The sequence below is a fragment of the Alexandromys fortis genome, unplaced genomic scaffold (genome assembly GCF_014885135.2).
Source record: "Alexandromys fortis isolate MF-2015 unplaced genomic scaffold, M_Fortis_MF-2015_v1.1 scaffold_80, whole genome shotgun sequence".
NCBI lineage: Eukaryota > Metazoa > Chordata > Mammalia > Rodentia > Cricetidae > Alexandromys > Alexandromys fortis.
The window spans coordinates 6,927,622-6,946,457 of NW_026068174.1; the positions used below are offsets into that span (position 1 = coordinate 6,927,622).

The 18,836-nt window shown below is 43.9% G+C and overlaps 1 protein-coding gene across 4 annotated transcripts in view; it reads left to right on the plus strand.

The window, feature by feature from the left end:
* Vps53 (VPS53 subunit of GARP complex) overlaps window positions 1-18,836 on the plus strand; it is a 128,596-nt gene that overhangs the window by 64,357 nt on the left and 45,403 nt on the right. For all 4 annotated transcript variants that reach the window (XM_050128799.1, XM_050128795.1, XM_050128798.1 and 1 more), the window contains 2 exons: window positions 1,083-1,224; window positions 14,278-14,379. In XM_050128799.1, the coding sequence (XP_049984756.1) occupies window positions 1,083-1,224; window positions 14,278-14,379 (244 nt within the window). The remainder of the gene's footprint in view (window positions 1-1,082; window positions 1,225-14,277; window positions 14,380-18,836) is intronic.

Genomic DNA, 18,836 nt, shown 5'->3' on the forward strand with positions numbered 1-18,836 from the left:
AAATTTGAATGGATCAGATATTGGTGCCCACCTTCAATCTCAGCATTTGGGAGGCGGAGGCAGGCAGATCACTGGGTTTGAGACCCTGGGCTACATAACAAGTTCCAGGCCAGCCAGAAACTTTTTTTTTGTCTTTTTTTTTGGGGGGGGAGTGTCTGAGAACAAACACATAGAGATGTAAATATAGTAATAACCACATTATCAGATTTGTATTGTAAATCTTGATGCACTTTTACTGGGAAATAACTTCACCAAAATTTTTATTTATGGTGTGTATAGTCTCCCTGTGTCTCTCCATGGTTGATGCTAGAAAGAAACAATTCATGAGTTTTAAAGTAACTTTTTTTACAGTTTATTGTTATAATTGTTGTTTTATTATAAATTATGCTCTTATTGTGCCTCATTTGTAAATTAAACCCCTCCATAGAGACATGTGTGGAAAAAGCATAGCATGTGTAGGGCTGTGTACTACCTAGGTTTCAAGTGTCTGAGGAATGTTCTTAGACTGTGTCCCCTGCAGGAGGAAAACTGGTACATTTCTAGTTCCAAGGCTTTGACTGAGTTGGTAATAGACCTCAACATTTGAAATGATCCTGTACATTTTTTCCTAAATGAAAGGTATTTCCTTTCACACACATATACACATGCTTGTATTTTGTATTTTATTTTAAATTTTATTATATTTTATTTTTTTGGTTTCTATGTGTAGCCCTGGCTGTCCCTGGAACTTGCTGTATAGACCAGACTGGCCTCGAACTCACAGAGATCTGCCTTCCTCTACCTCCTAAGTGCTGGGAGCATGTATTTTTTTAAAATATGTATTTCTTTTTGATTTATGTATATCCTGCATGTAATATGTGCCCATGTGCATGTCTGGTGTCATGGAGGCCATAAGAGGGCATCAATTCCTTTGGAACTGGAGTTACAGATGGTTGTGAGCTACCATGTGGTGCTGGCAACTGAACCTGGTCTTGTGCAAGAACAGCAAGTGCTCTAAGCTGACTAACCATCTCTCCAGCCCCTTTGTCATAAATGAATAAAAGATGTCTGTTTGACGGCAGTCTTCTCTCTTTACTTTGAAGGACAGAACTTTCCAAAATCATGCGAGCCAGAGCCAAGGAAATTGAAGTGAAATTGCTTCTTTTTGCAATTCAGAGGACAACTAACTTTGAGGGGTTTCTTGCAAAACGCTTCTCCGGTTGCACCCTGACAGACGGAACCCTGGTAAGACCTTCCTGAAGGAGCTGGATCTGGGTACCAGAGGCTGGGGTAGCCTGACTTCATTCACTGTTTCTCTGTAAAGTGTGAACATCATCATCCTTGGCTCTGGTCTCTAGTGACCCTTTCCTCTCCGCTCCAAAGGAGCTGGGGCCACAGACACATGCCACTGTGCTCAGGTTAAGTTATTTTTAACAAGGGACGTGGGCCAAATAAATGATTTCCAAAACTCCTAACAAAATGATGGGGAATCCAAACTTGACATGATTGTTTTGTTTTGTTTTTAATTCCCGCCATATGTTCCACACTGAGCTATGTGCATTTCTCTGCTGTCAGTTACTTTGATTCGTCCCTGTAGAAGGTTCCCGCTATGCTCATTTTACTTCAGAAGTCATAGAGATAATCATACAAACAGAATTGCAGCCACTCTGGTGGAAGAATAGAGCTGGAGTCAGGCCAGGAGTACCACTTATCTGTCCATCCCTCAACCTGCAATGTTCTCTAGCTCCTAGTTTCCCATCTTAAGGTCCTGGCACTTTGGTAGAATCCTCTGTAGGTGAGGGCCACAAAACCACTGAAGAGGACCACTCTATGGGTAGGAAAAATATTATTAGGAGACAAACCGTGAGTGTTTCGTGGGAGTAGAGAGTAGCAGCCCAGCTAGGAGAGCAGGTGGGCTTTATGGGGTCCTGAAGGCTTAGAGCAGACCCTGCCCTCTCTAGAGCAGGGTCCCTGGGCCAAGCCTGCCAGGAGGGATCTGTGCCTGGTGCAGTCAGGCCAGTTTGTCGGCAGCAGGCCATTTAGGGAGGAGAGGAAATCTGATGAACAAGGTCCTTGAATCACAGAGTTTCTGAAAAATGCTGGGGCTTAAGTTTCTGTTTCCTCATGGCCATCTCCCCCGGCTAAGCTCAGGGAGCCACTGTAGGGCATTGGCAACTATGTGCCATCTTAGGAACCCACTTTGTGATATAAAAATGATGACAGTCCTATTTTAAGGCAATAGCTCAAGCCTCTTTCTGTTTATACTCACTCATGATCTCATTAAAGACAATTGGAATCACAAAATAGTTTCCATGCTTAAGATATGTAGAAACTGGGTGTGGTGGCACAGACCTGTGGACCTGTTTGGGAGGTGAAGGCAAGAGGATGAGAAGTTCAGGGTTATTCCCAACTACAAATTAAGTTTGAGGCCATCATGGGCTCTATGAGCTCTGACTGAAAAAACAAGCAAGGAAAGAACACAAAACCTTTACATTAAATAAGTAAATAAGATATGTAGACAGTCCTCTGCATACTAACTCATTTTCAAAAGTGATTTTATTTTAGTAATAGATTAAAAAATAGGTCACAAATGGATGAAAGTGTCCATGTATTAGTTAATTTTCTATTTCTGCAATGAAACACCATGGCTTTTAGGAGGAAGGGTTATTCGGGCCTATGAGGGGGATGAGAGTCCATTGTCATCCTGGCAGAAGGCATGGCAGCATGAAGGCACGGCGGCTAGAATAGTAGCAGATGGCTCCCAACTTGAAGCAGAAGCAGAGAGCAAACTGGGCATGGCCTATGGCTTTTGAAACTTCAAGGCCTGCTCCCTGAGACACACTTCCTCCAGCAAGGCCACACCCTTGCCTATTCAGATAGAACCACCAACCAGGGAACAAGTATTCAATTTCCTGAAATTATAGAGAATATCTCATTCAAGCCACCATAGTCCTTAAAGAAAGTAAGAGTCAGAAAAGCCACAGAAAGAAGTGTGTGACTGGGGCTATGGCTGTAGCTGGGTGATAGAGTGCTTGTTTTGCATGCTTAAGGCCCTGGGTTCAATCCATAGTACTGTCAAAAACAAAAACAAAAAAAACAAAACCCCAGGGAAATGTGTGTGCCTGCCGAGAAGCCATTGCCTGGCATCACATGCCAGATGCTCAAGCCTGCACTCCTCCCCACAGTGCTACCTGAGCCCTCTTCTCAGCAGCAGCTTACATAGCCTGCTTCAGCCTCACAGGACGGAGAATTTTCAGCACTGAGTACCAGGCCCACCCTGGATGTAGTCCACGAGCTCTCATGGTTTCCAGCTAGCCAAGCTGGGTCACACACGAGGATGGCTTCTGTGGATCAGAAATCCAACTATGTGAACAAGACACAGGCCCCAGCAACAGATTCTAGAATATCATTCAGCCAATGCCCGTTTTGAGCCATACCCACCCCTGTCAACAGGACCCCACTCCTGGTGATTTCTGCTACTGTTAGATCACGTTAGGATCACAGATGACTGTGCTGTAGTTGATAACCAGGGAAGTCTGCAAACCTAGGTCTGTCCAGGACACATGACACTGTCACCAATCCAAAAAATCCCCCAGGGGTCAACAGTGCTAGGGTGGGGGCTTGGAGGAGGACAAGACAGGAAAAAGCAGTGTGGAGTGGATATGGTCAAAGTACATGCAGATACTTGAAGAAGAATGTCATCCTGAAAGCATCACTTGGTAAGAGGAGTATGCTGGAACTAGGAAGTAAATCATATGGCGAGGCCGTAGACAGGCTGATGCTGCTGAGCAGGTCAGTCAATAAGCAGAGACCCTGGGAAGCCGGCCTGAGCTCTGCTTCTGCTTGTGAGGATGGTGCCCTTTTTGGTTTGGTTTTATTGTAGACAACAGGATAGCAATATCACGGTGGCACTTGACTGATTGCAGCCACCTCTGTCTGGAGGGGTAGGCTGGGGCGCTTGTTTCTCAGGATCGTACTGCACTTCTTCACCTTGATTCCTTTAGCTGGGGCTGGCTCCTGGCCTGAAACCTTGTCATCCTGGAGTTGCTTTGCTCCTCAGATAGGAGCACTCTTCCCCAGGCTTTGCCTTTCTTGTCATGTGACTTTTAAATTTTTTTGGCAGAACTGATTTGTCAATCTCCCTTCTAATCATTCAGACCTTGCTTTTCTCTCCTGTTAGGCTCCCAAGGGAGTTTCAGATCACAAATCCTTGATCAGGGAGATGCGCACGCGCACACACATAGGGACACACACACACAGGGACACACCGACCCTGCAGGACATCACAAGCTCTTTCTTTACTTTTCTTCGCGGTGGTCAGCTGCCCCCACACACTTCTTCAAGTCAGTCAGCTTCTAACAGAGTTCATCGTCTTCTTCTGGACCGTTGTCTCTTACAATTACCAAGCCTCAACAGCTGATCTGCACTTGACAGTGGGCTCCTGTAGTCAGCAAAGGTTTTCTTTTTAACAAGACTTTTAGAACACCAACAGACTACCATGGCCTCTTCAGCTCAGTTCCCAGTATCTAGGCCAGGTTCTCAGACCCCTAGCTTTGGGGTGCTGGGAAGGTTCTTACTTTAGATAATATTCATACTGGGCCTGATTCCTGCCATCACCTCACTCTGGACCAACAGGGGCCATCCATTCTGTTTGTGATCTGTCGTCCTTGATGGGAGGGATTCTGGTGAACCAGTCATGACTCCTGACAATACTTGTAGCAATGACCCTGGAAAGAGGCCCTAGCTCCCAGGCTGAGTGACCTGACCTGCTGTGCCCTGGTACTGTCCCTCCTTCTTTGCTGCTTGCCTCCAGGGAAGACCTTTTGAAAAAATCTTTTTTTGACTACCATTTTGTTTTAGGATCTCAGAATAAACTACAAAATGCATCCAGATATATCTTGATACTGTATAATACACATCAGATTTTATAGAACTTTAGCAGACTCCTTGGAAACAAATCAGGGAGACTGCCTGCTGTTAGTTTGTTATGCCACCTCTAACTCTCTCTCTTCCTCTCCCTCCCTCCCAACTCACACTATACACACACCATCCCTGGCTTCTCTGTCTCACTTTAAGCCCTTGGTGACTTTGACAGTAAAGGGGGCATGATACACTTTTGACTGGAAGAACCCTGAGGATGGGCTTGCTTTGTCTGTCTGTACTAGTGCTCCCAAGTTCAATCCCCATCCTTCCTTCAGCTCTTTCTGCAACACGTGAGCAGTCAGTGTGTTTGCCTCTTACCTCAACTTCTGACCCTGCAGGAGGGATTTAAGGAAGTCTAAGGCTCACTTGCCTTGAAATTAAAAGCAAATGTCTGTATGTGGTTTAACTGTATCCATATGCATTTTTAGTGACCTGATGATTAGATTGAAGGTGGGCAAATTCTATCCAGCCTTTTGCTGAAAGAAGAGTAGATTGGGGTTAACTGCCTCTCTGAGTTTGAGTTTTCTTTTTCTTTGTCTTTTTTAAAAATACGAATCCTCCCTACATTCTGCTGCTGGAGTCCATTTCCTCTTGGCCTTTCAAACAGAATTGTCATTTAGTTTAAGGGTCATTTTAACATAAAATGTATTTTCTCAGCTTAAAAAAAATAACATTTTAAAAACAGAAAGTTGTGGAAACAATGTTCTGTTCCATCTTGTTTTGGATTTTGGATACAGGGTCGCATAGCCCAGCCAGACCTAGAACATGAGGTCCTCCTGCTCCCACCTCTCGGGCTTGGGGATATAGACATGTACCACTACACCCACTTGCACTTGTCAGCCTTGATGCTCACACACAGAGCATGCCACCCCACACCTCAGCCTTCTGGCAACTTAATGCTTACCTTAGGAAGACCGTCAGAAGTGGAGGGGAGCTCAGAGCTTCCCAGGGATCTGACGTGAGCAAGGAAGTAGTTTTGTCATGTCCAAGGAATTCCTGTCGGTGTTTGAAAATATTTATGAGTGGTTTCTTTTTAAAACTTTTCTGAAGGTTTAGTAGGTGTGTGTATATGTGTATGTGCCTGGTACCCAAGGAGGTCAGAAGAGACTGTCAGATTCCCTGGGATCTGGAGTTAAGGATGACTGTGAACACGACATGAAGCTGGATTGAACCTTGATTCTCTGTAAGATCAAAAAGAGCTCTTAGCCACTGAGTCATTGTCACCCTGGCCCCTATAAATGATTCCTTGATGCTAAAAGAACATGTTCTTCCATTTGAATAGCATCCTAAAGGAGAGTTAGGTTGTGCCTATTCCTTTTTTTTTAATTAATTATTTTTTAAAATTTTATTATTGATTTTATTGAGCTATGCATTTTTCTCTGCTCCCTTCCCTTTTTCTCCCCTCCCCTTAAACCTTCTCTTGTGGTCAGCAGATCTTGTCTTTTTTTACTTCCCTTGTACATTAGATCCATGTCTGTCTCTCTTAGTGTCCTCATTGTTGTCTAGGTTCTCTGGGAGTGTGAATTATAGGCTTGTTTTTCTTTGCTTTGTCTAAAGGCCACTTATGAGTGAGTACATATGATATTTTGTCTTTCTAGGTCTGGGTTACCTCACTCAATATGATATTTTCTAGATCTATCCATCCATTTGCCCACAAATTTCAAGATGGCATTATTTTTTTCTGCTGTAATACTTCATTGTGTGAATGTACCACATTTTCCTTATCCATTCTTTGGTCGAGGGGAATTTAGGCCATTTCCAGGTTCTGGCTATGACAAGCAATGCTCTTATGAACATAGTTGAACACATGTCCTTGTGGTACAATTAAACATCCTTTGGGTATATACCCAAAAGTGGTATTGCCGGGTCTTGAGGTAGGTTATTTCCTAATTTCTGAGAAATTGCTATACTGATATTCAAAGGGGCTGTACCAGTTTTTACTCTTACCAGCAACGAAAGAATATTCCCTTTACCCAACATCCTTTCCAACATAAGTCGTCATCAATGTTTTTGATCTTGGCCATTCTTACAGGTGTAAGATGGAATCTCAGAGTTGTTTTGATTTGCATTTCTCTGATTGCTAAGGATCTGAGCACTTCCTTAAGTGTCTTTCAACCATTTTAGATTCCTCTGTTGAGAGTTCTCTGCTTAGGTCTGTACCCCATTTTTCTTTTTATTGGATTATTTGTTCTTTTGATGTCCAATTTCTTGAGTTCTTTGTATATTTTGGAGATCAGCCCTCTGTTCAATGTGGGGTTGGTGAAGCTCTTTTCCCATTCTGTAGGCTGCTGTTTTGTCTTGTTGACCATGTCCTTTGCTTTACAAAAGATTCTCAGTTTCAGGAGGTCTCATTTATTAATTGTTTCTCTCAGTGTCTATACTACTGGGGTTATATTTAGGAAGCGGTCTCCTGTGCCAATGCATTCAAGTAGACTTCCCACTTTCTCTTCTATGAGGTTCAGCGTGATTGGTTTTATGTTGAGGTCTTTGATCCATTTGGACTTGAGTTTTGTGCATGGCGATAGATATGGGTCTATTTTCATTCTTCTACATGTTGATATCCAGTTATAAGAGCACCATTTGTTGAATATGCTTTCTTTTTTCCATTTTATATTTTTTGCTTCTTTGTCAAAAATCAGGTGTTTGTAGGTATACATATTGATATCTGGGGTCTTCGATTTGGTTCCATTGGTCCTCCTGTCTGTTTTTATGCCAATACCAGGCTGTTTTCAGTACTGTAGCTCTGTAGTAGAGTTTGAAGTCAGGGACTGTGATATCTCAGAAGATCCTTTATTGTACAGGGTTGTTTTGGCTATCCTGGGTTTTTTGCTTTTCCATATGAAGTTGAGTACTATTCTCTCAAGGCTGTGAAGAATTTTGCTGGGATTTTGATGGGCATTGCATTGAATCTGTAGATTACTTTTGGTAAGATTGCCATTTTTACTATGTTAATTCTACCTACCCAAGAACATGGGTTTTTCCATTTTTTGGTGATTTCTTCAATTTCTTTCTTCTAAGATTTAAAGTTCTTGTCATACAGGTCTTTCACTTGTTTGGTTAGAGTTACTCTGAGATATTTTATGCTACTTGTGGCTATTGTGAAGGATGATGTTTCTCTGATTTCTTTCTCAGCCTATTTATCGTCTTTGTAAAGGAGGGCTACTGATTTTTTTTTTATTTTTTATTTTTTTAGTTAATCTTGTATCCTGCTACATCCCTGAAGGTATTTATGAGTTGTAGAAGTTCCTTGGTAGAATTTTTTGGGGTTACTTATATAAACTATCATATCATCAGCAGTGAGAGTTTGACTTCTTTTCTGATTTGTATCCCCTTGATCTACATTTGTTGCTTTATTGCTCTACATATGACCTCAAGAACTATATTGAACAGATGTGGAGAGAGTGGACAACCTTGTCTTGTTCCTGATTTCAGTGGGATCGCTGGGAGTTTCTCTCCATTTAGTTTGATGTTGGCTGTTGGTTTGCTGTATATTGCCTTTATTATGTATAGGTATGTTCCTTGTATTCCTGCTCTCTCCAAGACTTTTATCATGAAGGGGTGTTGTATTTTGCCAAAGGCTTTTTCAATATCTAATGAGATGATCGTGTGTTTGTTTGTTTGCTTTTCAGTTTGATTATATGGTGGATTACATAGACAGATTTTTTTTTTTTTTTGTATGTTGAACCATCTCTGCATCTCTGGGATGAAGCCAACTTGATCATGGTGGATGATGTTTCTGATGTGTTCTGGCTTAGAGACTCCCTCGGTGGTCTCTCCCTTGGCATTTTCTCCCTGTACCTGCTCCTGTGGAGGTCACTGGCTCAGGTCCCAACCTTAGTTTTCTTAACCAAGACTGAAGCCACAGCCTCTCATTTCCTCCTTGCTCTCTGGGCAGGCAAGCCAAGTGTTCACAGCAACCTTTCTCTCTGGTCTAGCTCTCATCTTCTGTTCTCTCGACCTCAGTCTGAAAGGGCGATCCTGCCTCCAGGAGTCTCAGAATGAGACTGTGTGTCTGTGCCTATTTCTAAGGAGAAAATAATACTTAGTCAATATAGAAAATTTGGAAATGATAGGTAAGAATGAAGAAACACAAAAGAAGGGCTCCATTTTCCCATCAAAAGTGAGGACTGTGTGTTGCTTATGCATTTTGTATTTTGTAACTAAAGGTTTTTTTTTTCTCTGTCCCATTCAGTCCCACTGGATCAGTTTCTCTCCTGCCAGCTGGGCCTCACAGCCACTTAGGAAATAATTATTCAGAGGCTTAATATTATTATAATTGCTTGGCTAATGGCTCAGGCTTATTACTAACTAGCTTTTAAATCTTAAGTTAACCCATTTTCTATTAATCTGTGTATTGCTGTGTGACTGTGGTGTTACCTCACATCTTGTTTCTCTGGTGTCTGCTGGTGTCTCCCTGAACTCTGCCTTCTTTCAGTTCGGGTTTCCCACCCAGCTCTATTCTGCCCTGCCATACGCCAAAGCAGCTTCTTTATTAACAAATGGTAATAAAACATATTCACAGCATCCAGAGGGTCATCTCACATCAGTAATTGACTGCAGGTCATGTCTGAAGAGAGTCTGACATTCTAGTCACTGGAGAAAAGACCGCTGCCAATGCCTGGGCTTTCCCAAATTACATTGTGTGATAAATTCTGCCCCTGGGGTGTTCTTATAACAAAATTGTAAAGCCCTCACCTTTTCAAGTATGCAATTTAGTGCATTCACAAGGTTACTCCATCATTGCCACTGTGAAGTTCCAAGACATTTCATCACCCTGGCTCAGAGGGTAAGAGCACTGTCTGTTCTCCCAGGGGTCCTGAGTTCAGTTCCCAGTAACCACATGGTGGCTCACAACCATCTGTAATGAGATCTGGTTCACTTTTCTGGCCTGCAAGTGACATGCAGGCAGAACACTATACATAATAAGAAAGAAGGGAAGGAAGGAGGAGGGAACGGAAGAAAAAAATAAGAAAGAAAGAAAGTACAGAAGGGAGAAAGAAAGAGAAAAAGGAAGGAAAAGAAAGAAGAAAGGAAGGAAGGAAGGAAGAGAAAAGAGGTGAAGGAGGAGAAAGAGAAAGGAAGAAAAAAGAAAAGAAAGAAAACTCTTTTACCAATCACTTCAGTTACCTCCGTCCCTTAGCTCTGGGAGAAAATGCTAATCTCCTTTTTGTCTTTAGGGATCTGTTTATTCTGGACATTTCTCATTCCATAAACACACAGTGAGTGGCCTTTTATGTCTGCTCTACTTCACTTGTGGTATTTTAAAGGCTCACCTGTGCTCTACCGTGCATCAGTACTTTGATCTTTTTATGCCTGAGTAATATGAGTGTGGATTATAAATATTAGTTATCTCTTCATCTGCTGGACATTTGGTTTTATTCCATTTTTTAGTTACTATGAATAAATAATGCATGAATATTGCTGGATTGCAGCTCACTTATAAATGTTGAATTTTATGTTATATGAATTATTCTGTACTTTAAAGAGTTTTATCTCAGATAAATAGCCTCTTCACCTCCCCGCTCCCAACCCCCCAAGTAATACCTGCTTGGTATTTTGTTAGTTTTTGTTGTTGTTCAAAACTGGGACTTAGCCGGGCGATGGTGGCGCACGCCTTTAATCCCAGCACACGGGAGGCAGAGGCAGGCGGATCTCTGTGAGTTCGAGACCAGCCTGGTCTACAAGAGCTAGTTCCAGGACAGGTTCCAAAACCACAGAGAAACCCTGTCTTGAAAAAAAAACAAACAAACAAACAAAAGAAAAACCCAGGGACTTATGTAACCCAGACTTTGGCCTCAAACTTTCTTCAGTGCATATATAAAATCTTTCACCTTTTTCAAACTCACTATGTAGCAGAAGCAGACCTTAAACACTCAATCTTCTGCTTGTCTCCCAAGTGCTGGGATTAATTACATGTGTGCACCTCCACCCTCAGCTGTTACCTACATGTTGGAGGTTAGTAGAGAATATTTTTAAAGTAAGTTCTTTTTCTTCTTACCTGGAGCTTTCCAGTATGTTTTTCCTTATGAACACACACACAGAAAACAGAAACCTGTGTGTGGAAAACATTTGTGCAGAAGTATTGGACAAGAAAATCCTCAAGTGTGTTCTGTGCAGAGGCTAAGATGAGACGTTGGATCAGACAGGTGCTCACGGTCTATCAGGAGAAAGAGACCTGCAATAGCATGAATGTGAGGCACGAACACGTGGCAGCCAGAGCGGTGGAGGATAGTAAACACCAGGTGTGAGCAGCCCTGCCTGCAGCCTTGTCAGCTAAGGCCCACAGGCTGCCTCTTAAAGTACCAATCAGGAACTGACCTGGTGCAAAGTGCTTATGGAATGAGAACTGAGGAGAATGTGGGGCTTTCATCTCATAGCTGAAGGCTTTCTTCTTCAGGGAAGGGGGAAATGGCCTTAAGTTTCAGTGTTCTTTCTTTGATAATGTAACGTGTCCAGCCAGGGCCTACAAAGGGGATTTGTGTGTGCAGGCCCAGATGCGGAAACACACCTGGCAGAAGCCACACTCTTCTCACAGTAAATGAGACAGCTTGCCTGGCCCGTGTGTGGCCCCTTCTGTTTTGAAGGTGCTGGGAATCCCATGTGAGCCAATCAGAGGCAATTAAGTTGCTGTATGAAGAACTTTAGCTTCCCATGTGGACTTGAGATACACTGTCATCATCGCCAAAAGAATGGATTCTTTTAAAATTGGAAATCCTTTCCCTTCTTGGCAAATACTTCATTTCATCTAGCCCCGCAGAGTTTATAGGACATGTCACTCCAGTTATTTAAAGTCCAGTCCAGACTAGCAGTTCTCTCTGGTCCGCAGCAGCTGCTGAGCAGGAAGGAGAAGTGCGACCCAGATGGCTGACAGCAGGCTGTCACCCAGAAGCTATCCTGCGCCAGCGGTTGCTGTTGGCAAAGACTTGTTTTCACCATAGCAGATGAATAGGAGAAGCAGCATGGCCCTCGGCACCCGCTCTTGAGTACAACAGTATTTTTCAGCCGGGTAATTAGTGCGCAGTGCCGGGGCTGGGAAGAAGGAAGCATTCTGCTGTGCCTTTCACACTTGTAAGCTGACAGCCCACTGCTCCCGTTTCTTGGAGAGATCCCAGAGAGTCAGTGGGCCAGGCTGTCTGTGTGGTGTTGGGAAGAAACCGGTTTCAGAAGACTTTCAGTCTTGTGCCCCTGCTGCTTTCTTTCCAGCGAAGTAGGTGCTATGCACACCTGTGATCCTAGTGTTGAGAAGGCAGAGGCAGGAAGATGGCCACCTCTTTAAGAGGTTGAGGCACAAGGATGGGAGAGTGGATCTGGGAGGAATGGGAGTGAGTGTGATGGCATACGTTGTATGAAATTCCCAAATAATTAATAAGAATATTATGTTTTGGGGGAAAAGATATTTGTGATTATAAAAAAATATTTTTTGTATTAGTCCCAGATATTTGAGAGGCTAAGGAAGATCATTTGAGTCCAAGAGTTCACAGCTAGTCTAAGAAACATAGTGAAACCCAGTTAAAAAAAATCCAAATGAAAATAGGCAGAGTTTTTCTGTGTTCTGGCAGCCATTCCCAAATAACCACTTAGAGACTTAATATTAATTATGAATGCTAATACAGTCACCATCAGACTTTCTTCATGTACAGAGGCCATTGTCTGACTACAAAACAGCACCTGAGTATTTTGAATAAGAATTTAGTATTTTAAATGTGAGTAAACAGAATTATCTTAAAGTTGATAGCAGATACCTCAGGGGTTTTGTTTTTTTGTTGTAGTTCACTTTTGGTTTTTTTGTAATGCCTTTGAATGATGTGGGCACTTGGCAGCCATTCCCATAATCATCCAACTGTGGCCATTCTCCTGGTTTCAGCAATTACATCAGCTTGCGCTACTGGTAGATGCTAAAATATCACAAATACATTTGGAAACTTCCTTTCCACTTAGCCTCTTGTCTCCTTTTGTCCTGCTTGCCGTTTGACTTCCTTTCTGCTGAAACTCTCAGCACCTAAGCATAAAAGACTCCTTTGGTTCAGAAATCCTAAAATGTTCCCAAGACTTGTGTGGGCTCTGCACTGCGATGGAGTTAGCATCGTCGGTGAGCCCGTACTTGTGCTTCTGCTTGGTTTTCGCACGTTGATTACATTTGATCCTTGAAGCAGTCTTGTGACTGTAGCGTCACTCAGAGATGCAGCTCCTGTGGCTCAGAGACGCTAGATGGTTTGACCATCACGGCAGAGTTGGAGCTAAAACCCAATCTCCTGCCCCCGGCTTTCCCAGAGCCTGTGACTCTCTCATTGATGTATTTTGAAACAGTTATCTCGTTCCAGAGATGAGGAATAGTTGTTCTCAAGGAACTTTCTGTTGTGATCATTATAATGGGACTTGACTTGGGAATGGATTTCTGGCTTTAATCTAGAACATGTGAGGTTAGCTCTGTGGTTCTTGAATTCAAACCCATCTGGCATTTGGATTCATCCATATTTATTGAGCACCTATTACATGGAAGGCACCAAAGACACATGGAGACCAGCAGCTACATGTTTCTAGCCACCACAGTCTCTCCCCCTTTCCTCCTCTCCCACTCTCCCCATCTTCTCCTCTCCCCTCTCCCACTCCCCCTTCTCGTGAGCCTGCCGGTGTGTGTGTACTTACATGTGGAGGCCAGAGGAGGATGTTGGAATTCTTTCTAAGCCGTATTCCCTTGAGAAAGAGTTACTATCATCCAGACTAGCCAGCAAGCTCCCGTGATCTACCTGTCTCTACCTTATAACATTAGGGTTACAGCACAGGCAACTTACGCCCAGCTTCATATGTACCCGTAAAGCTTATACACATTGCCCAAACTTGGCAGATGAGGAAGACTTCCCAAAAGAGACCTCTCAAGTGAAGACTAAAGGATGAGTGAGAGTTCTAGCCAGCTAAGAACTGGAGTAGGGTACCTGGGCTACATAGTGAGTTCTAGGACAGTCAGGGCTACATAGACAGACCAGTCTTTAAAAGAAAGAATTGGAGTAGAGTGGGCAGTGCAGGTTCTAGAAAATGCAAGAGGAAATTGGTCAGTGGTGGCGCACACTTTTAATCCCAGCACTAGGGAGGCAGAGGCAGGTGATCTCTGTGAGTTCGAGGCTAGCCTGGTCTACAGAGCTAGTTCCAGGGCAGCTAGGGCTACACAGAGAAACCCTGTCTCAAAAAAGAAAAAAATAAAACAAAACAAAAAGTCCAAGAGGAATATGAAGACATGCAGATGAGAATGTGGCCCCTATGCCTCTGTTCTTGTTATAAGGGCAGATCCAATGATCCAGCTGTCAGGAAGAGTTGGATAAAGTAGGTTGTTGGCAAGGCTCATGCTCAGAAAATAACCTCTTTTTTGTTTCTTAATAGAAAAAGCTGGAGTCCCCACTGCCATCTACCAATCCCTTCCTGGAAGAGGAGACAACACCAGAGATGGAGGAGCTGGCGCTGGAGAAAGGAGAATTAGAGCAAGTGAGTCTGCTTGTTTCGTAGTGTGTAACCAACTCAGTCTGCTTGTGTTGTAGTGTGTTACTGACTCAGCCTGCTTGTGTCGTAGTGTGTAACCAACTCAGATTGCTTGTGTCATAATGTGTAACCAACTCAGATTGCTTGTGTTGTAGTGTGTAACCGATTCAGTCTGCTTGTGTCATAGTGTGTAACTACTCATGCACCTTTCTGGAAGCGAGCTAGGGACCACACTTAGAGATCACAGTGGTGGTGGGCTTTACAGAAGACCTGGCCAGATAACAAAGAGCAATTTGCCTGCCCCTGATCTGTTGCAGAAGAACCTTCCCTCAGTATTGAGCACCACCACCACCACCCCTGCCCACCCCACCCCCCACTCTCCACAGCCCACGTAGCAGAGCTGCCCAGTACAGTTCTTCCTTGTTCAGCATCTGGGTCTGTCAGGAAGCTTTCCTTCCTCTCATCCAGCACCATGATGATGTGAGACACTGTGGGGTTAGCAGTGTCATGGGCTGGGAGAGGCCTCCACATAGCAAGCCAACATGGAAACCACTGGAGAGGCCTTGGAAACATCAGGGTAACCAGCAGCATCTTTGGAGAGTTCCTTTCAGAGCACACCAGTACTTTAATTTCCTTCAGCACTTTCTGTCTAGCTAGAAACTTCCTCTCCCTTCTTCCTGCAGAATGGTGTTTTGTTTCATTGCTACTTTATGTCAAGAGAGGTTGAGCAGTAAGTCCGCCATTTCCTTTGTGGATTAGTGCTCCTTTTTAATTTTCTGCACGTGGCTGCTGGAGGATTATTTGGTGGCATTGTTTCTCTCCAGACACCAGCCAGAGGGAGGTGGCTGGGACACCAGCCTGAGGAAGCCCCCAGCCACACACTGTGCTGCTGCTAGAGCTGTGTTCCTAGTGTGGTGAGGTTGTGTGAATTCTGGCAGAAGTCGGACAGCAGAATTCCTAAGGGCCATAAAAAAGTGTCTGTTCCCTTGATTAAGTAATTGTAATAACACAGATACCTCACATTTGAGGCACTTTATAATTTCAAACTACTCGCTGTCTTTCATTTCACTTTCACAGTGGCTCCCTCTGGTTCTACAGGTGATCAAAGGACAGCTCTGAGAAGCTGAACAGCTTGCTCCAGGCTGTGAATTTGGAAGTGGAGGGGCCAAGTCTAGCAGATACAAGCTGGAATTCCTTACCTAGCCCACACCGACCCCCAACATGCACACACTTCATGTCTTATTAAGAAGTGGAGGCCATAGAAATTAAGTTTATAGGCAAAAGTAAATGGGCAGAACTGAAGGGTTGCTGTGAGTCTGTCCAGGAAAGTGAGGCTAGCAGTAACTGACTTACAGCCACTGAATCACTGAGCAGCACAGAAAGGGGGAATACTGCTTCTCACCCCAGAGCAGTTCTCAGTGTGGGAGCAAGGACTCGGGCTGGAGGGACCTCATCTTCCCTGTAAATTCCCTTTCACTGGGCCGTCTGCCCAGCAGAATCATGCCTTGTAGTCATGCCTTGCATGGGCCCCTGCAGTCTCCCCATGCCTTCGTCATGATTAGAAGCATGCAGTTGGAGCACTCAGGTGCTCTATGGTGGCTGGTCAACTGCACTGAATTAGCAGAGTCCCTTCAAACCTTTGCACAGTTTTGCTAGGTAAAATATGATCTTGCTTTTGTCTTGGAGCTTTTCCTCTTTGTGAAAGCCTCAAGTGATTGTGGTAAGACCAAAACCTGCTGGATCTAAGGACCGTGGACACTGATCTGGACAGGCAGGTGTAAAACAGAACTCTGTGGTGAGGAAAATGCTGGACCTGTATCTGCTACTCAGAGCCACGTGGTCTCACATAGGTTTAGGTTCTCAGTTCCCTGCTGTCTACATCATGACGCTGTATTCTTTGATGGCCCATCAGACATGGGGAGTTAGGAGAGAAAAGGTCCAAGGTGTCTTAGCCAGAGCAGCAACATTCTGAGTCACTTTGTACATGGACTTTCCAGATCAAGCTTGTTTTAAACCTGAAGTTTTACGTGTGTTTAAAAAAAAAAACTAATAAAAAAAATCTCTGATTTAGATGATGTCCCCATACATCAAGGCTGTTCTTTAGTAGTAGTAACACTCACACAGTGACTTATGCCCCCACGCGTCACTCTCACCGCTGACTGAGTAGCTGGAGTCTCAGATCTCAGCCCGTTGTCTTCTGGGGTCTTGTACCAGAAGAACAGGCTCTCTTGGAGTGCAGAGAAGAGACTCCACAGCCTTAGTAGGGAGCGAGCCCAAGGGGGGGGGGGAGAGGAGCCCCTACCTGTTGCCCTGTGCTACTCTAACCACCTCTAGCTACAGCCAATTACACAGTTGACCTCCAAGGTCAAGGTCATCCCTTGCTCCCAGCTGCTGCAGTTTGTGCCTAGCCGCTGGGAAGGGAGTGTGAACTTGAAAAGCAGTGTTCACTTCTTGAGGAAGACTTGAGTGCTTAGTTGCCAAGATAGTCCCAGCGATTAAAAAAGCAAGGGACTGAGGGCACAGGAGGAGAGAGAAGAAATCAGGAATTTCTGGTTTAAAAATGTACCCTTCTGGTGATCCGAGCAGTTAGATTTAATCTGTTTACATTGGATAGTAATAAAAGGAAATGGGGCCAGCTGCAGACCTCCTTACTGTGACAACAGTAACCTTTTATTATTCCATCAAACTCAGGAGGAAATAGCTTAAACATCTGCAGCGTTTGGACAGAATTCACAAACTCAGCAGTCCAGCCTGAATGCTACTGCTAAATGACTTAGTGTGTTCTTTAAGCTACAGAGCAGCTCTTTGGGGAGCTGCCTGGTGCAAAGGGAGACACCAGTGGGAGCTGAAATTCCAGCACCTACTCATTACACATGAGCACATCCGTAGAGGAGCTGTGGGCATGGGCATCCCTGTGAACAAGAAGTGAAAGAAACCTGGCCAGTCCCTCCTGTTATCTCCATCTTGTTTCCACTCCTGATAAAAATGCTTCAACAGGAACTAGGAACTGTGGTGGCAAGACCAATGACAGACAATACAGAGGTAGATCAGTCACCTAAGGTGGAGTTGGGACACCTGCCTATCTAGTAATGCAACTTTCTATGCGTTCGGTGGGGCCTTGCCATGCATAGCCCCTGTGAAGATCAGGCTTGATGACTTGTAAACCTAACACTAAAGAAGTTGAGGATTATGGTTCAAGGCCAGCCTGAGATCACAGAGTTCAAGACTAGGCTGGTATACGTGGCAACGCCCTGTCTCAAACCAAGCAAAATGAGCCAATAAGATGGCTCACTGAGTAAGGGTGCTTCTGCGCAAGCATGGAAAATTGAGTTCAATCCTCAGAACCTGTATAAAGATGTGTTGCGGGGGATCCATCAGAAAAGACTGCTCAGACAAGGGTTTAAGCCAATATTAAGTCTTTACTAGTCACCCGATAACTGCTTTGGATGTTAGGGGTCCTAGTATAGCCCTGAGTCTTTCTCGAGGTGAGCTTCTAAGCACAAACAAATAAACAAACAAACAAAACAAAAATCCACATCCTTGCTTGACATATTTCAGTTAACAAGAACAATTATCGAGAAGCAGAACTACAAAAGCCAAAAAGCAAGGATAGAACATTTAGAGATTTTCCCAGAACTATGGGCTTTGATGGGTAGGCCTTTGTTTTTGTTTGGCTGGTGGTGGTATTGGTGTGCTGAGTTAGGGCCTGAATGGAACTTCCATTATGGTGGCAGTTGTGCTAAGGTCTGGAGTTCTGAGGGTATGTTATAGATGGAAGGAGAGAACTGACTCCACAGAATTGTCCTCCGACTTCCATAAACTTTCCATGTATGTGTGTGTGTGTGTACACGTGCACATGTACACACACACACTAATAAATAATGATAATTATAAGCAAAACAAAGCACAAGATGAACAGTACAGGTTGGGGAGGTATCCTGGTCAGTAAAACACTCGCCTCTGTAAGTGTGAGGCCCTGAGTATGGCTCTCCAGAATCCATGTCAAAAGCTGGGAGTGGTGGGATGCGCCTATAATCCCAGTCATGTGAGACAAGACTGAAACAGACAGACCCCTGCTACCCACTGGCTGCCCAGCCTAGGCTGCTTGACAAAGTCCTGACCAAAACGTGGAAGGCACCAGAGGATGACTCCCTAGGTTAAACTCCTCTCCACACCTCTTCCCACCCAGTGCAGCACATCTGCATGAGCATGTACCTCCCCAACACACACAGAGAAAGGGGTAATAATACTCATGATTATGTTTAAATCACTGAACAGGTACCCAATCTACAGTCAGGATATCTAGTCCTACAAAGACAGATTGAATCACATTTTTCTGTATTAATAAATCACCTTATCAAAAAGAATATATTAAATAAACAGATAGAATGGGGTCTGGAGAGATGGCCCAGCATGTAAAATTCTTGTTTTACAAGAACAAAGACCTGAGTTCAGATCCCCAG